General features: G+C 40.7%; 1 protein-coding gene and 1 long non-coding RNA gene across 10 annotated transcripts; one reads left to right on the top strand and one right to left on the bottom strand.

Moving 5' to 3' along the window:
• Position 1: 1 nt before the first annotated feature.
• On the bottom strand, positions 2-6377 carry EIF4A2 (eukaryotic translation initiation factor 4A2). 8 transcript variants are annotated; one of them, XR_014263305.1, is made up of 12 exons: positions 6247-6377; positions 5387-5432; positions 5165-5297; positions 4734-4873; positions 3816-3984; positions 3604-3713; positions 3209-3352; positions 2755-2892; positions 2418-2507; positions 2116-2195; positions 1554-1664; positions 2-788 (listed from the first exon to the last, which is right to left on the bottom strand). XR_014263305.1 is itself a non-coding variant. In XM_082460722.1 (11 exons), exons 1-11 carry the CDS (start codon positions 6273-6275, stop codon positions 644-646), a joined length of 1224 nt encoding a protein of 407 aa, XP_082316848.1. In that variant the 5' UTR covers positions 6276-6377; the 3' UTR covers positions 2-643. The 8 variants fall into 8 exon arrangements, 4 of the variants coding, with proteins under 4 accessions (XP_082316848.1, XP_082316847.1, XP_082316849.1 ...); XR_014263306.1 differs by having other exon boundaries at positions 1558-1664; XR_014263307.1 differs by having other exon boundaries at positions 698-788; positions 5387-5435; positions 6247-6343.
• Positions 6378-6524: 147 nt separating this feature from the next.
• On the top strand, positions 6525-10059 carry LOC309660262. 2 transcript variants are annotated; one of them, XR_014263311.1, is made up of 4 exons: positions 6525-6832; positions 7942-8048; positions 8657-8718; positions 9796-10059. It is a non-coding gene; the product is annotated as an uncharacterized lncRNA (long non-coding RNA). The 2 variants fall into 2 exon arrangements; XR_014263312.1 differs by having other exon boundaries at positions 6525-6976.
• The last annotated feature ends 1637 nt before the right edge of the window (positions 10060-11696 follow it).

Below are 11696 nucleotides of genomic sequence, written 5' to 3'. Positions count from 1 at the left end.
CTTTAAAGTGAATATACAATTTATTTAACATTCAAACTTCATTAAGACATGTGCAATATGGCAATTTTACTGGGGTAAACGTTTAACCCTATCTAGGATGATTGCTTGCTGGGGCTTAGCAACAGGGTCCAGTTCACACTTAGCACTAATTAAATACTTTATTGAATAAATATAATACCAAACAAAATGCATTCAAATGCTTTCTAAAAAAATCAATTTTAAAGGCCTTTCTATTCAGGCTAATGACAAACACAATAAAGGCAGATATGCTAGTTTAACATAATTGGCTGATTTTATACAGCACTTATATCTTTTAGTCCACAAGTATATTATTAAATGATAGAGAACATCTAATACAACCATTTCTACAGAACTAGGAAATAAATTTCTAAGAAAGAAAGATTTTACAGACCCCATCTTTTATACCCACCCCAACAGTCTAACTCTAAAGAGGATAAAGCCAACGACTTTCCTCACAAGAGCTCACGACTAATGTCGCTCTGCTATCAAAATCTGTATTTCTGATCCGTTATGAGCATTGAGACAAGATTCAAATATTCCCAAAGAAAGAAGCACAATGCACGTTGTGATCGCCTATTCAGCAACAGCGAGCACTGCATTCAAAACTATCTCATCCCAGGAATTAAATAAGGTCAGCCACATTCATTGGCATTTCCTCCACTGTAGTATTGTAGAAAGTCTCAATGTCACGAAGAATCCTCTTGTCTTCTTCAGTAACAAAGTTTATAGCCACACCTTTCCTCCCAAATCGACCCCCTCTGCCAATTCTGTGTAAGAAAAAGAAATCAGCAATTAGAATATACTACTTCACATGCTGCATGAACTACTGAACATGATGATCCACTTGTTAACCATCAGCTGCTGTTTACTTATCAAGGTTATAGTTCGTGCTTCTAATTGGAGCACTAGCTGCTAATCAATATCTAGAGAAAAAAATCTTCCTTTGCAGTTAGTGCCAAAAGGATTCAAGGCTTGTCTGGCTGCAAAATGAGATTTTATCAAGTATCTTGAGCATTATTTATTTTCTTTTTTTTTAAAGCAGATGACAGTATTGTGTTTTTTTTTTTGTTTTGTTTTTTTAAAGCAGATGACAGTATTCTGTTTGGGGTAGTGAATTTAAAGCCCATACCAAAGTGGGCCAGCCAAGAGCAGATGTCAGCCTGGGACAGATGTAAAACACCAGGGATAAAACAAAAAGAACAGTTATGTAATCCATTTCGACGCACTTCTGGAACTGTAAACTGCAAATACAAATGCTGCAAGGTTAACTATTGTCTAAAACTTACAACTTTTTCCAGTGGGAAAACAAATATTTGGTATGGTGACCCAAACTCATCACTGCTTTTTGCTGAGTTTCACACGTTATATAACTCAAATTACTCAAACGTGTTTACCTCCAAAAACAGCTTTCTAACCTTCCTGATAGAAACCAGACAATACAAACCACCTAATAGGCTAGTATACAAAATGCCTTGGCTGGAGCATCTTAAAATATCAAATAATCATGACAAAAGAAAAACAAATATAAATACCGACTCGCTCTTTATTCAAACAGTGTGCTGTTTCGCTTATGATTCCACGTCCTAAATAACGTCAACGCCGTTTCTGAGCGCCATCTCGTCACCAACTGCTGCTATCGACCCCTGTATTTTTTAAAAAGTCTTTTTTTACATCATATAACAAAGTACAATTCAATTTATTTAGGGATAAAGCCACTATAACTAAACCAGGGACTGCTCAAATTGCTACCAGATGACACCAAGAAAATCCCAACTATAGAGGAATCACCAAGAAAGCGCATGGACACGGACACGAGCATCACTAAAAAATACAGCTCAAAAATAAGCTAAGACCAACCGATCTAAAACAACCATATCTGTATGTACAGAGTCCACAATTTGGGCAACATTCACAACTGTTTTCCCACTGTGTATGACCAATCTTCCCAAGTACAATTTTAATTACACCCTACCAAGTTACTATGTCATATTACTCAATTCCCTGATTTGAGGTTACCTTTCAGACAAATCAGTCAGTAGAAAAGCAAAATATGAATTTTACCAGTCCAGTAAAGTCAAGATGCCATCTACTTACCTGTGAATATAGTTTTCACGATTGGTAGGTAGATCATAGTTTATAACCAATGACACTTGTTGCACATCAATCCCACGAGCCTGAAATACAATGACGACGATGTTCAAATTCTAATTGAAAAACCAGACACCTATGTAATGTAGGCCACAAAATAGTAATGAACTATACTAAGTGGTATAGCTCACTGTGGAGTGTGGTCTTTTCTTTATTCTCCCAAATAGCCCAAAATTGGTAAAGGTTATTAAAAAACCTTCCCCCCAAACAAACTTTTGGTGAATTAAGAAGAGCAGTGAGAGACTTACCAACAAGTCAGTAGTGATCAGAACACGGCTAGACCCTGATCGGAATTCCCTCATGATAACATCTCTTTCCTTCTGGTCCATGTCACCATGCTGCGAAGGAACAAACCTATTAATTCAAGAATCACCAATCAAATCAACATTTAATTTTATCAGCATGTATGAGACCAAGCGTCCCTGGCTGCTACAGGAGTACAGCAGACAGGTATAGTTAAGAAACAACTTTATTTTGAGCAGGGGGAACGACAACACAGCACTTAGCAGCTATATTGTAGTCTAAATCCTGCTTTAATTAAGGTACAGACTTCAGTTACCATTACTAGGTTAGAATACCTCTTACCAGAGCAGAAACTGTGAAATCCCTGGCATGCATTTTCTCAGTGAGCCAGTCCACCTTACGCCTTGTATTGAGAAAAATAACAGCCTGTGTAATCGTCAGTGTCTCATACAAGTCACAAAGTGTATCCAACTTCCATTCCTACAGTATTTCAAAGAGAAAGGTAACAGTAATTAACATGATTGTTTCCAACTTACATTCATTAGAAACTCATTATAAGATTGGTCTAAAGACATATTGCACCAAGTCTTAAGACAAAGGACATTGGACATTAAGAAAGAGGTCCACCCCAGTCCTTTACAACCTAGTGCAGTTACTCTTCTTCTTGTGTGTACTCTGCTAGCATTATTACAAAAACCAAGATGGGATCCTAGTTTCTGTAATTTTAGCACAGTGCTTATACAAGAAGGTAAAAAAACCTGGCTACATTTTTATGTTTGACAATTAGACAAATTACCTCTCTTTCAACATTAATATAAAACTGTTTAATTCCTTCAAGGGTCAATTCTTCCTTTTTCACCAAAATTCGAATGGGATCTCTCATGAATTTTTTGGTCACTTCCAACACATCCGTTGGCATTGTGGCAGAAAGCAACACCACCTTAAAAAAAAATTGATTATAGTGTCACACATCACCCAAGTAGTTAGCACAACCTGCACAATACTCGAGGACAAAAAATCTTTGAGACCAAGCGTCTCTGAGCATGGAAAATTGTGACAGAGAGTTATGCATCAGTTGCTTTTGATTTAAGCAGGGGGAACGACAATAGAACACTTCAGTTGTGTTGTAATATTACCTGCATTAAACCTAACCTCCAGCTATTTTAAAAGTGGGAGTGAAATAAAGCTCACCTGAATACTTGTATTTAATTTTTGGAAAATCTCATAGATTTGATCCTTAAACCCTCGGCTCAGCATTTCATCTGCTTCATCCAAAACAAACATTTTGATCCATTTTGGAGCTGTTTAAAAATAAAGTCATACTATCATCTCTAGGTTCGCAGGCATGCTATTTACTTTATTTATAATAGTAAAACCAAACTATACTCAATAGCAATACTTACACAGGTATCTTCTGTTTAACATATCAAACACTCTCCCTGGTGTACCAACAACAATATGTGGTGCTTCAGCCTGAAGTTTTTGCATTTCATTTCGAACATTGGTTCCACCAATGCAGGCATGACAAGTTGCCCCCATATAGTCTCCAAGTGCCAGAATTACCTTTTGGATCTGAAAGCCAAAAGCCTTAATTATTATCCAGCAGAATTACTGGTTCTGCGACTTAACTTCCAAAGCATAATGGCAAATATCTGGTCTACAAACAGCTTCAATGCATGCAGAGCACTTAACTACTTCCGAGCTTAAAATACAGACCAATCTAAATGCCTCAAGATAAACTTCCCTGAAAACATCTTGTGCCTTGTCAAACTTGAGATCCTATTGCCCCAGGTACCAGCTACGTAACTAAAAACATTTCCTACTGTTATTCTTCATTGTGTAGAAAAGTGTAAACAGCGGTAAAACAGTAATTTTTCCCGCAGTGCTGCAACGTATATAATCTTGGCTTTAATAAACCATACAGATGTATTAGCAAGGTTTTCCTTCAAACCAATATGGCAGTGAGCTCTGAAAACACAGCATGCAACAGATAGAGCACAAACTACTAAGACAGTCAAATAACATGTCACTGCAGTTTTCATGTTGCACAACTGCATTCAAACTTGAAAATGAGAACAGGTCTAGTCCACCCTGAACAAAAACTTCAGTTTCTCAATCTGTTACACAACCCTGCAAACCATACCTGCACCCCCAGTTCCCGTTTGACTGTTTAGCTTTCAACAGAAACTCCCTGCATGCATAGACAGTTAAAAGGAGGGCTCTGTAGGACAAATTTATACTAAGCTTTAAATTCTTCACAATTGTGAAACTTGAAACCTGTATAACACGCAAGCAGTTTTTGTGAACTACACTATCAATACCTGTTGAGCCAGTTCTCTGGTGGGGGCCAATACTAGTGCTTGGGTCTCCTTGAACTCAATCTCCAACTGTTGCAGGATGGAAATAGCAAATGTGGCTGTCTTGCCAGTACCTGACTGAGCTTGAGCAATCACATCATACCCTAAAAAAAGTAGGATACACATTTACCGATCCCACATCAAACCGCCACTTCTAGTTTACACCACGTATTCCATTTGGAACATGAATTACGCCCAAATAATCAAGTGATCAGCAATGAGTATTCTCTTCATTTCAGGTCAGTCCCGAAAGATGATTGCCATCATTTCACTTTAAGGAATACAAATAGGTGCTAGTCCCCCAGAAGGTAATTTTCCCATATTAAAGAGAAAAAGGGGCAGGTCTATGCAGAACAGGGAATTCACTTTTAAGAAGCGCCAACGAATTCTTTTACCTTTAATACACGGGATAATAGCTCTCTGCTGAATAGCTGATGGCTTCTCAAAACCATAAGCATAGATGCCTCGGAGAAGAGACTCCTTTAAATTCATATCATCAAAGTTATCAACAATTTCATTCCAGTTGCTCTGAAAGTTAAAAAAAAAAAAAAAAAAAGGAATAAACGGATGAACAAACTCACCTTTCCAAAGTTCCAAATTCCACTCCCATTTCTTACCTCGATGACACCATCGGGCTCCATTCCCTCTGGGCCGCCATGTTCTCTGCTGACAAAAATACTGCTGTTAGGAGAACGTCCCTTCCCCAAACCCCTGCAACTGCACATTGAGGGGGAGAGAAGCCCTTTCTCATACGGTCGCTCTCCCCCGCACGTGTACACTTCCCAAACGAGCAAAGGCAGCTGGTGCCGCAGGGCACACGATGTACTGCGCCGCCGCTCAAAGGTTAGGAACCGGGGACGCCCGGAAAGACCTCACGGACGCCGGCCCTTCCCCCCAGGCCTGAGCGCCAGGCGCTCCCCTCTCGGCAGTGCACCGTCTCGCGAGAACTCCACGCGCCGAGCTCCGCCCCTAACAATGCGCAAGCCGTAGTGATTGACGCGGGCCTAGGCCCGGCGAGGCCTTGCCAACGGTTCGCCGGGACCCCGTTGCCGGCCCGGCCCCATCCGGCCTCCGGCCGCCGCTGCCGTCCTGCCCCCACCCAACCTACTGCCTAGCGCTCCCAAACCGCGCCGCTGGCCGCGAATAAAGCTTTAGACAACCCAGTTACACCGTACCGACTGCGGACTGCGCCACGGCTGCCACTAAATGCTGGGCTCCGTACGGGCAGGGGAAGCGGCCGCGATTTCAAGACGTCTTCGGGAAAACACACTCTTTCACCAGCCCGTTTTCTTACCCGTCTCCCCACAATCCGGGCCCTACCTATCATGGAAGCTTCTCGAAAAACACAGGAGTACTGTACCCCAAAGCCCCGCCTATGAACCCGGGGTTCCCTGCCTCCTCTCCATCTATTACAACCTCCTCCGGCGCTTTAGAACCTGTGCCACAGAGAACCACCACCACCGAAGAAGCGGCATACCTGTTATAATCCGCGGAGCTACCAGACATGATCCGAAAAACCACTCAGTGCCCGACTGGAAAGACAGAGGGGCCGCACCACCCGTTTTTTATAGGCTCGCGGCCGGGACCCGTTTTCTGCGGAGGAATTTTCCCGTCGTTCTTCGACCAGCCACAAAATTGTGATCGTGGGGTGCTTATCTCAGAAAATATCCTAAGCAAATCGGTGGAAAAACCCAAATTTAGTTATCTGTCGATCTTACAGCGTTGCTGAACATCCCAAGACCCTGGGGGGGGATGTTGGGACTCTTTGCTCTGCGGCGGAAGAATACTGCAGCAAGCGGTAGGGAGAACCGCGTTCCCCGCCCGCCCTGCTCCTACGGGGTTTCCGCGTCCCCGAAGCAGAGGCGGCCGGGCCGCCGGGCTGGACCGGGAGGCGGAAGGCTGGGGCGCGCCGGACGGTTGGCAGCTCTGGCTTTCCCGCCGGCGAGTGGGACCAGCCTTGCAGGTCCCGCAGTGCTCGGTGCCGGAGGGGTAGGCACGTCCACACTCTGCGCTGGAGGGGAATCGGGCTGTTCCGCTCGTTCCCACCGCTACTTAACTTGACGGTAGAGAGCCGCCTGGCCTTTGGCACGAGCGTTTAACATCCTTCAGACCTTGACAGTGGAACTCCTACTACGGAAAATGTCGGCTACCCAGCAAGTCCCATAAGATCCGGTTTACCGTCCAACGTGCAGGGCGAGAAGAAATATGTAATGTCCTCTGCAGATGTCTCTGGAGTAGCCAACTCCATTCTTCTCATGTTGCCTCTGGTCTTCTCTCGCTCTCTTTTTAAAATAATGCTTATAATGTTAACAGGTGTGAGAAATGCCTGATAAAATCATTGTAAACTTTTGCTAATGTAGGGGTAATGTGCCTTGTAACTCAGGAATTTAAACGGATGCTTCCGGCCGGTACAGCTCCATGCTGCTTTGGGACTACACAGGTTTGGGTTATGGTCTTTTTCTTTTTTTTTTAAAGGCTTTTTGCGCTTTAATTGTTTATACATAATGAATGTTGATTTATTGAAATTGAGAGCAATACAACCCTTGCTGCTTAAATAAACTGCATGATTCGTAAAGCTCCAGAGGTTTTCAACTGTAGCCCTAACCCAGGCTCGTTAATAAAAATCAAAAATAGTATTTTTAGTCATTTAACTTTAAAATACAGTCCTACCCACCCTGCAAGATAACACGAATACTCAAGAAAACATTTTCTCCTTAATTCAGAAGGCCAACCTAAAGTCTGATAACGGGGAAAAAATGACTTAATTTTCTATATTTGTGTATTCAACATGATATCTGGTTCTAAATACTACATTTTTTCCCAAAAATCATTTATTTATTTGAAAATGATCACGCTAGGAACTGTGACAAAAACTAATACCAAGATGACTGTACTTGGCCCTCAGTCTAGTGATGATGCTCCCTATTTACCCTTTATAATGTTCAAATCCAGATTTGCGGTAATGCCAGACATTTTCTGAGAATGGAGGTCAGAGATCCTTGTTGGCTCGTCCAAAACCTACTAAAAATCTCCCGGGATCCAGGAAACTGAAGAAAATACTAAATGAGAAAAATGGCCAACAATTTAGTCTCACTTGAGTCTACAGGGTGAAATCAATCAACCATAGGGTGAAATCAATCAACAACACCTAATTGTTGAGTGTTTTCTTTAGGTTTAGCACTACTGTTACATGCTGTGGAGGATTTCCAGAGTCCCTTAACAGGAAATAATCAAGGGCTAAACTCTGGTTGAAGTCACAATTGCTCAAGGGGTTTCAAGGTAAGAAAGTTTCCTAATCCAAAATTCAGCAAAAATCCAGACCCACATTGCCAGCAACTCTGCCATGTATTTCTAATAAATGCTGTGCTTACCACATTCTCAAGTGCTTACTAAATAGCATCAGTAAGTAAAAAATGAGAGAAAGATCCAAACAAAACATACACATTAACAAAGTTTTGCATATCAACACAGAGCATACTGTGAAACTTTTCCACTTACCTGAGATCTAAAATTAGATGGCCATCTCTAAGTCAACTACAATGCTTCTTTGCTAACCTGGAACATGTGAGGCCATTTATACTGCAAATGATGCTAAAACTCCGCTTCTTTCCCTGTGTGACCACCTAGTTTAGTTTTACTCTCCAGTAGCCTCCGCTGACAATTGTAAAGCCATCTAGCGATTGTAAGCCAACCTATTTGGAGGGAACATTATTCTGCCTGCCACAGCAACCAATCAACTTTGTTGAATAGTGTATAAAATGAGAACCAAGAAGAGACAGTAAAGGCATTGTTAGCATAGAGTAGAGTTGATCCAGAATAGCTTCTAGGAAGTTGTGAATTTTAATCCAAAAATGGCAAAATCATGTTTTTGCTTCTTTTATTCTTAGGTCAAACAGACTGATGAGGAAAAGAATTTTTTCACTGCTGGTAGTAATTCCTTAGACATATAGTAAGCCCTTAAATGTTTTTGAATGAATGAGTGAATAACTAGAAGAATAAATAGTAAAACTACAAAGATGAAGGGATATTATCTATTTCCTACAGTGAGTTGTACTGTTGATATGCTGTTTTAATTTCTTTTAAAGAGTAAAACTACTCCTGCTATTCATATTCAAAAAAGGACACATCCTGATGTCCCCTTCAGCTTATGTGACCATTTTTATCCCCTGGACTTGTAGGCCTGCATTTACTTACTGAAACGGTGACGATTTACATAAAGGTACTACTTTTAAGAAGAATCTGTTTTAGACTGTCTGGACTGTAAAACAAAATGAGTTCTACTTGCAAGTTTTTATCTTTTTTGTTGCACAAACAATACTTTAAAAACAATAAAAGGCATTTTAAAAATAAAATTTCTCCTAACCCTACTACATTAAGGAAAAAAGCTCAGCATTTTCCTCCTCTTCACTGCTCCATCAGTTGCTTTGGTATTGTTACTTCTGCTGCTGCTGTTTGTGAATTTTGTTTGGTGAATTTGCCCACATTTGAAAGTGGGCCTGGAGCATAGGCTGGGTGGTGGTGGTCCTTAGGTCCACTCCTTGCATCTGAAACTGGGGTGCAGTAGACGTAGAAGTGAAGTGGCAGTTTATAGACCTCATTTCCTTGGAATAAATCCAGCCATTCTTCAACTATTCAGGCTTCATGATTTTTGCCATACCTAAATCGTACCACCTGAATTATTTACCTAATTTTTAAGTCAATTTGCATTTACTTCGCTTGAGTGAAATCGTAGGTTTAATTTCTTGTATTTTCTAATACTGATTTAAGTAATTACCGAAAAAAATCAAAATAAATACTGTGTGTCAATATAGCTCATCTGAACTTTTCTGTTTGGGATACACTGTTTCAGATGGATCGTAGGCCTACTAAATCTGTAGTCATTAGCCAGACCAGGGCAGAGGCAAATTAGATCTTGGTTTCCAGTTCTGAATTCTGAATGATAGGCCAACTAAAGTCTGTGAATAACCAACTAAATAGTAATTGTCAGTTGTTTCTGATGAAAACTTTTTTTTTATTATATTAATAGGACTTCGAAAAAATAAAGGGGGTGGGCACTCTGCCATCTTCCTGACTCCCGTAGAAAGGCTGAGGTGATGCATAACTAGCTGGTGTTCCCTGGGACTGCCTCTGTTTGGGAAAGCCTTCACGTCTGAAGAGAGAAGATGGTCAAAGCATAGTGCCCCTTTGCTTGCTAGAGGCTTCTATTTTTATTTTCCTTTAAAATTCCTTTGAAAAGTAACTTTAAAATTTTATACTCACAATTGACCCAAATAAAAGAAATTATATGGGCTGTAATGTCATTTTTTGGCAGGGGGCGGTGGTCAAGAAACCTATTACGTTAAATACTTGAAATTTTCAAAGTATTATCCTCCACAGTAAGCTCAGAAGTCAAGAACCAGGAAGATGTACACTCTGGTGATATCAGGAATAAGCAGCCCAGACCAGTGGAGGAAAAATCTTATTTAATTATAATTTGTAAGGCTCTGTCTCTTGTGATGTTCAATAGAAACACCGAAAATTTTCCTGAGATGTCCACTGCTACTAGCTGTTTTTCCTGAGCTGATCATTCATGTTTAAACTCCCTTCTATTGCAAAACAAATATAACTTTGCAGTGTTTCTTTAATCTGCAGAATGAGTTTGCAGTAGAAAATGTAATTTGTTCACTTAAATTGTAGTTGACTTTAACAGCCTTGATTTTATATGACCTATCTTTCTCTATAAGCTGATGTCTGTTAGTTGATGAAAAAACCCCAGACCCTGTGTTTAGCTGTCTTTCTGCTGGCTCTGCAAGTAAAAAAAAAACAAAAACACAAAAGGTGATTCTAATAGATTTAACTCTAAACACACCTCAAAACTTGGTTCCTGGACAAGGTGGTGCTATGGTAAAGCCAGCTGGCAAACTCCTTCCAGAAGGCAAGGAGACGCTTGGGACTGAACTCCCTGTCTTACCCAAGGAGGGGAAAGGCAGAAGATCCTTTGGGGCCTTGAATGGGAAGCTTCCTGTTTTTCCTGCTCTCTCTAATTTGGAATTAGCTGTTCAATCTGTTAGACTCACTGAAGCAGACAAAGAAAGGAAAATCTACCAAACGAACTAAATGAAGTTCTGAGGCTAAAAAGTAGAGTCAGGGAGTGCATTTCTATATGAGTTTAGATTAATCAGCCAAAGGCTGTCTGATAAGATAGACGGATACTTGTGGACAGTGGGAATCACTGAGGGGCTAGACTCTCAACAGAATACAGATTGAGGAATAGGTACTACATCTTCCTTTGGGGCACCTATTTTCCAATTTGGTTGCCTTCCTTCTTTGCAGTGACCCTGGTTCCTAGAGGTAAAAAACTGTGGAGGGGTTATACAGAGATTTGTACAGATTGTACAGAGATTGTATAGAGATTAAATGATTTACTTCAAAATGCTTTCATTTGAATGCATTCCTTGAGAGAATTGTGATGAGAATTCCCCCTGGGCTAACTAGTGCGAACTGAGGTTTCAAAGCTTCCCAGGCAACTCTGAATAGTTTGTGGATCTAGGTGGATTGTTAGGTTCCTAAGGGTATCAGTAGCCCCGCCTTTGCTCCATCCCACCCTCCTCCTTCAAATAGGGACCTTTGTCCCTATGTATTAAAGTCTTGATTTTGGTTAAAGTTAGAAGGTTGATATTAAACCTCTGCCATCTCTTGAAAGCCCACTAAAATAATGGTTAAAAGTCTTGCTGAAAAGACTTAAACACTCAAGAAAATTGGAAAAGAGACAACAGCTCACAGAACTTAAATTGGAAAGCAAATGAGAAAATGATGAGAAAATTAGCAGATGGGAGAAAGCTTAGTCCTAAATTCAGAGTGGGGAGAGCTGATAAGCAACCTCATTTGTATTGCAGAACAACCAAAAGACTCAGAAATTGGTAGGACCATGTTTTTTTGGATGTAGGG

This window comes from Balaenoptera physalus (assembly GCF_965194825.1).
Source record: "Balaenoptera physalus genome assembly, chromosome: 4".
In the NCBI taxonomy this organism is placed as follows: Eukaryota; Metazoa; Chordata; class Mammalia; order Artiodactyla; family Balaenopteridae; genus Balaenoptera; species Balaenoptera physalus.
Note: the sequence above shows the minus strand (reverse complement) of the source record. Positions and strands in the feature narration are given on the sequence as shown.

Coding starts and splice junctions, on each gene's coding strand:
- EIF4A2 (XM_082460721.1), bottom strand. CDS start 6,275: ATGTCTGGTAGCTCCGCGGATTATAACAG. Junction 5,298..5,386: donor AGCCCGATGGTGTCATCGAG/GTAAGAAATGGG, acceptor TTTAACTTTCAG/AGCAACTGGAATGAAATTGT. Junction 3,714..3,815: donor GTTAAACAGAAGATACCTGT/GTAAGTATTGCT, acceptor ATTTTTAAACAG/CTCCAAAATGGATCAAAATG.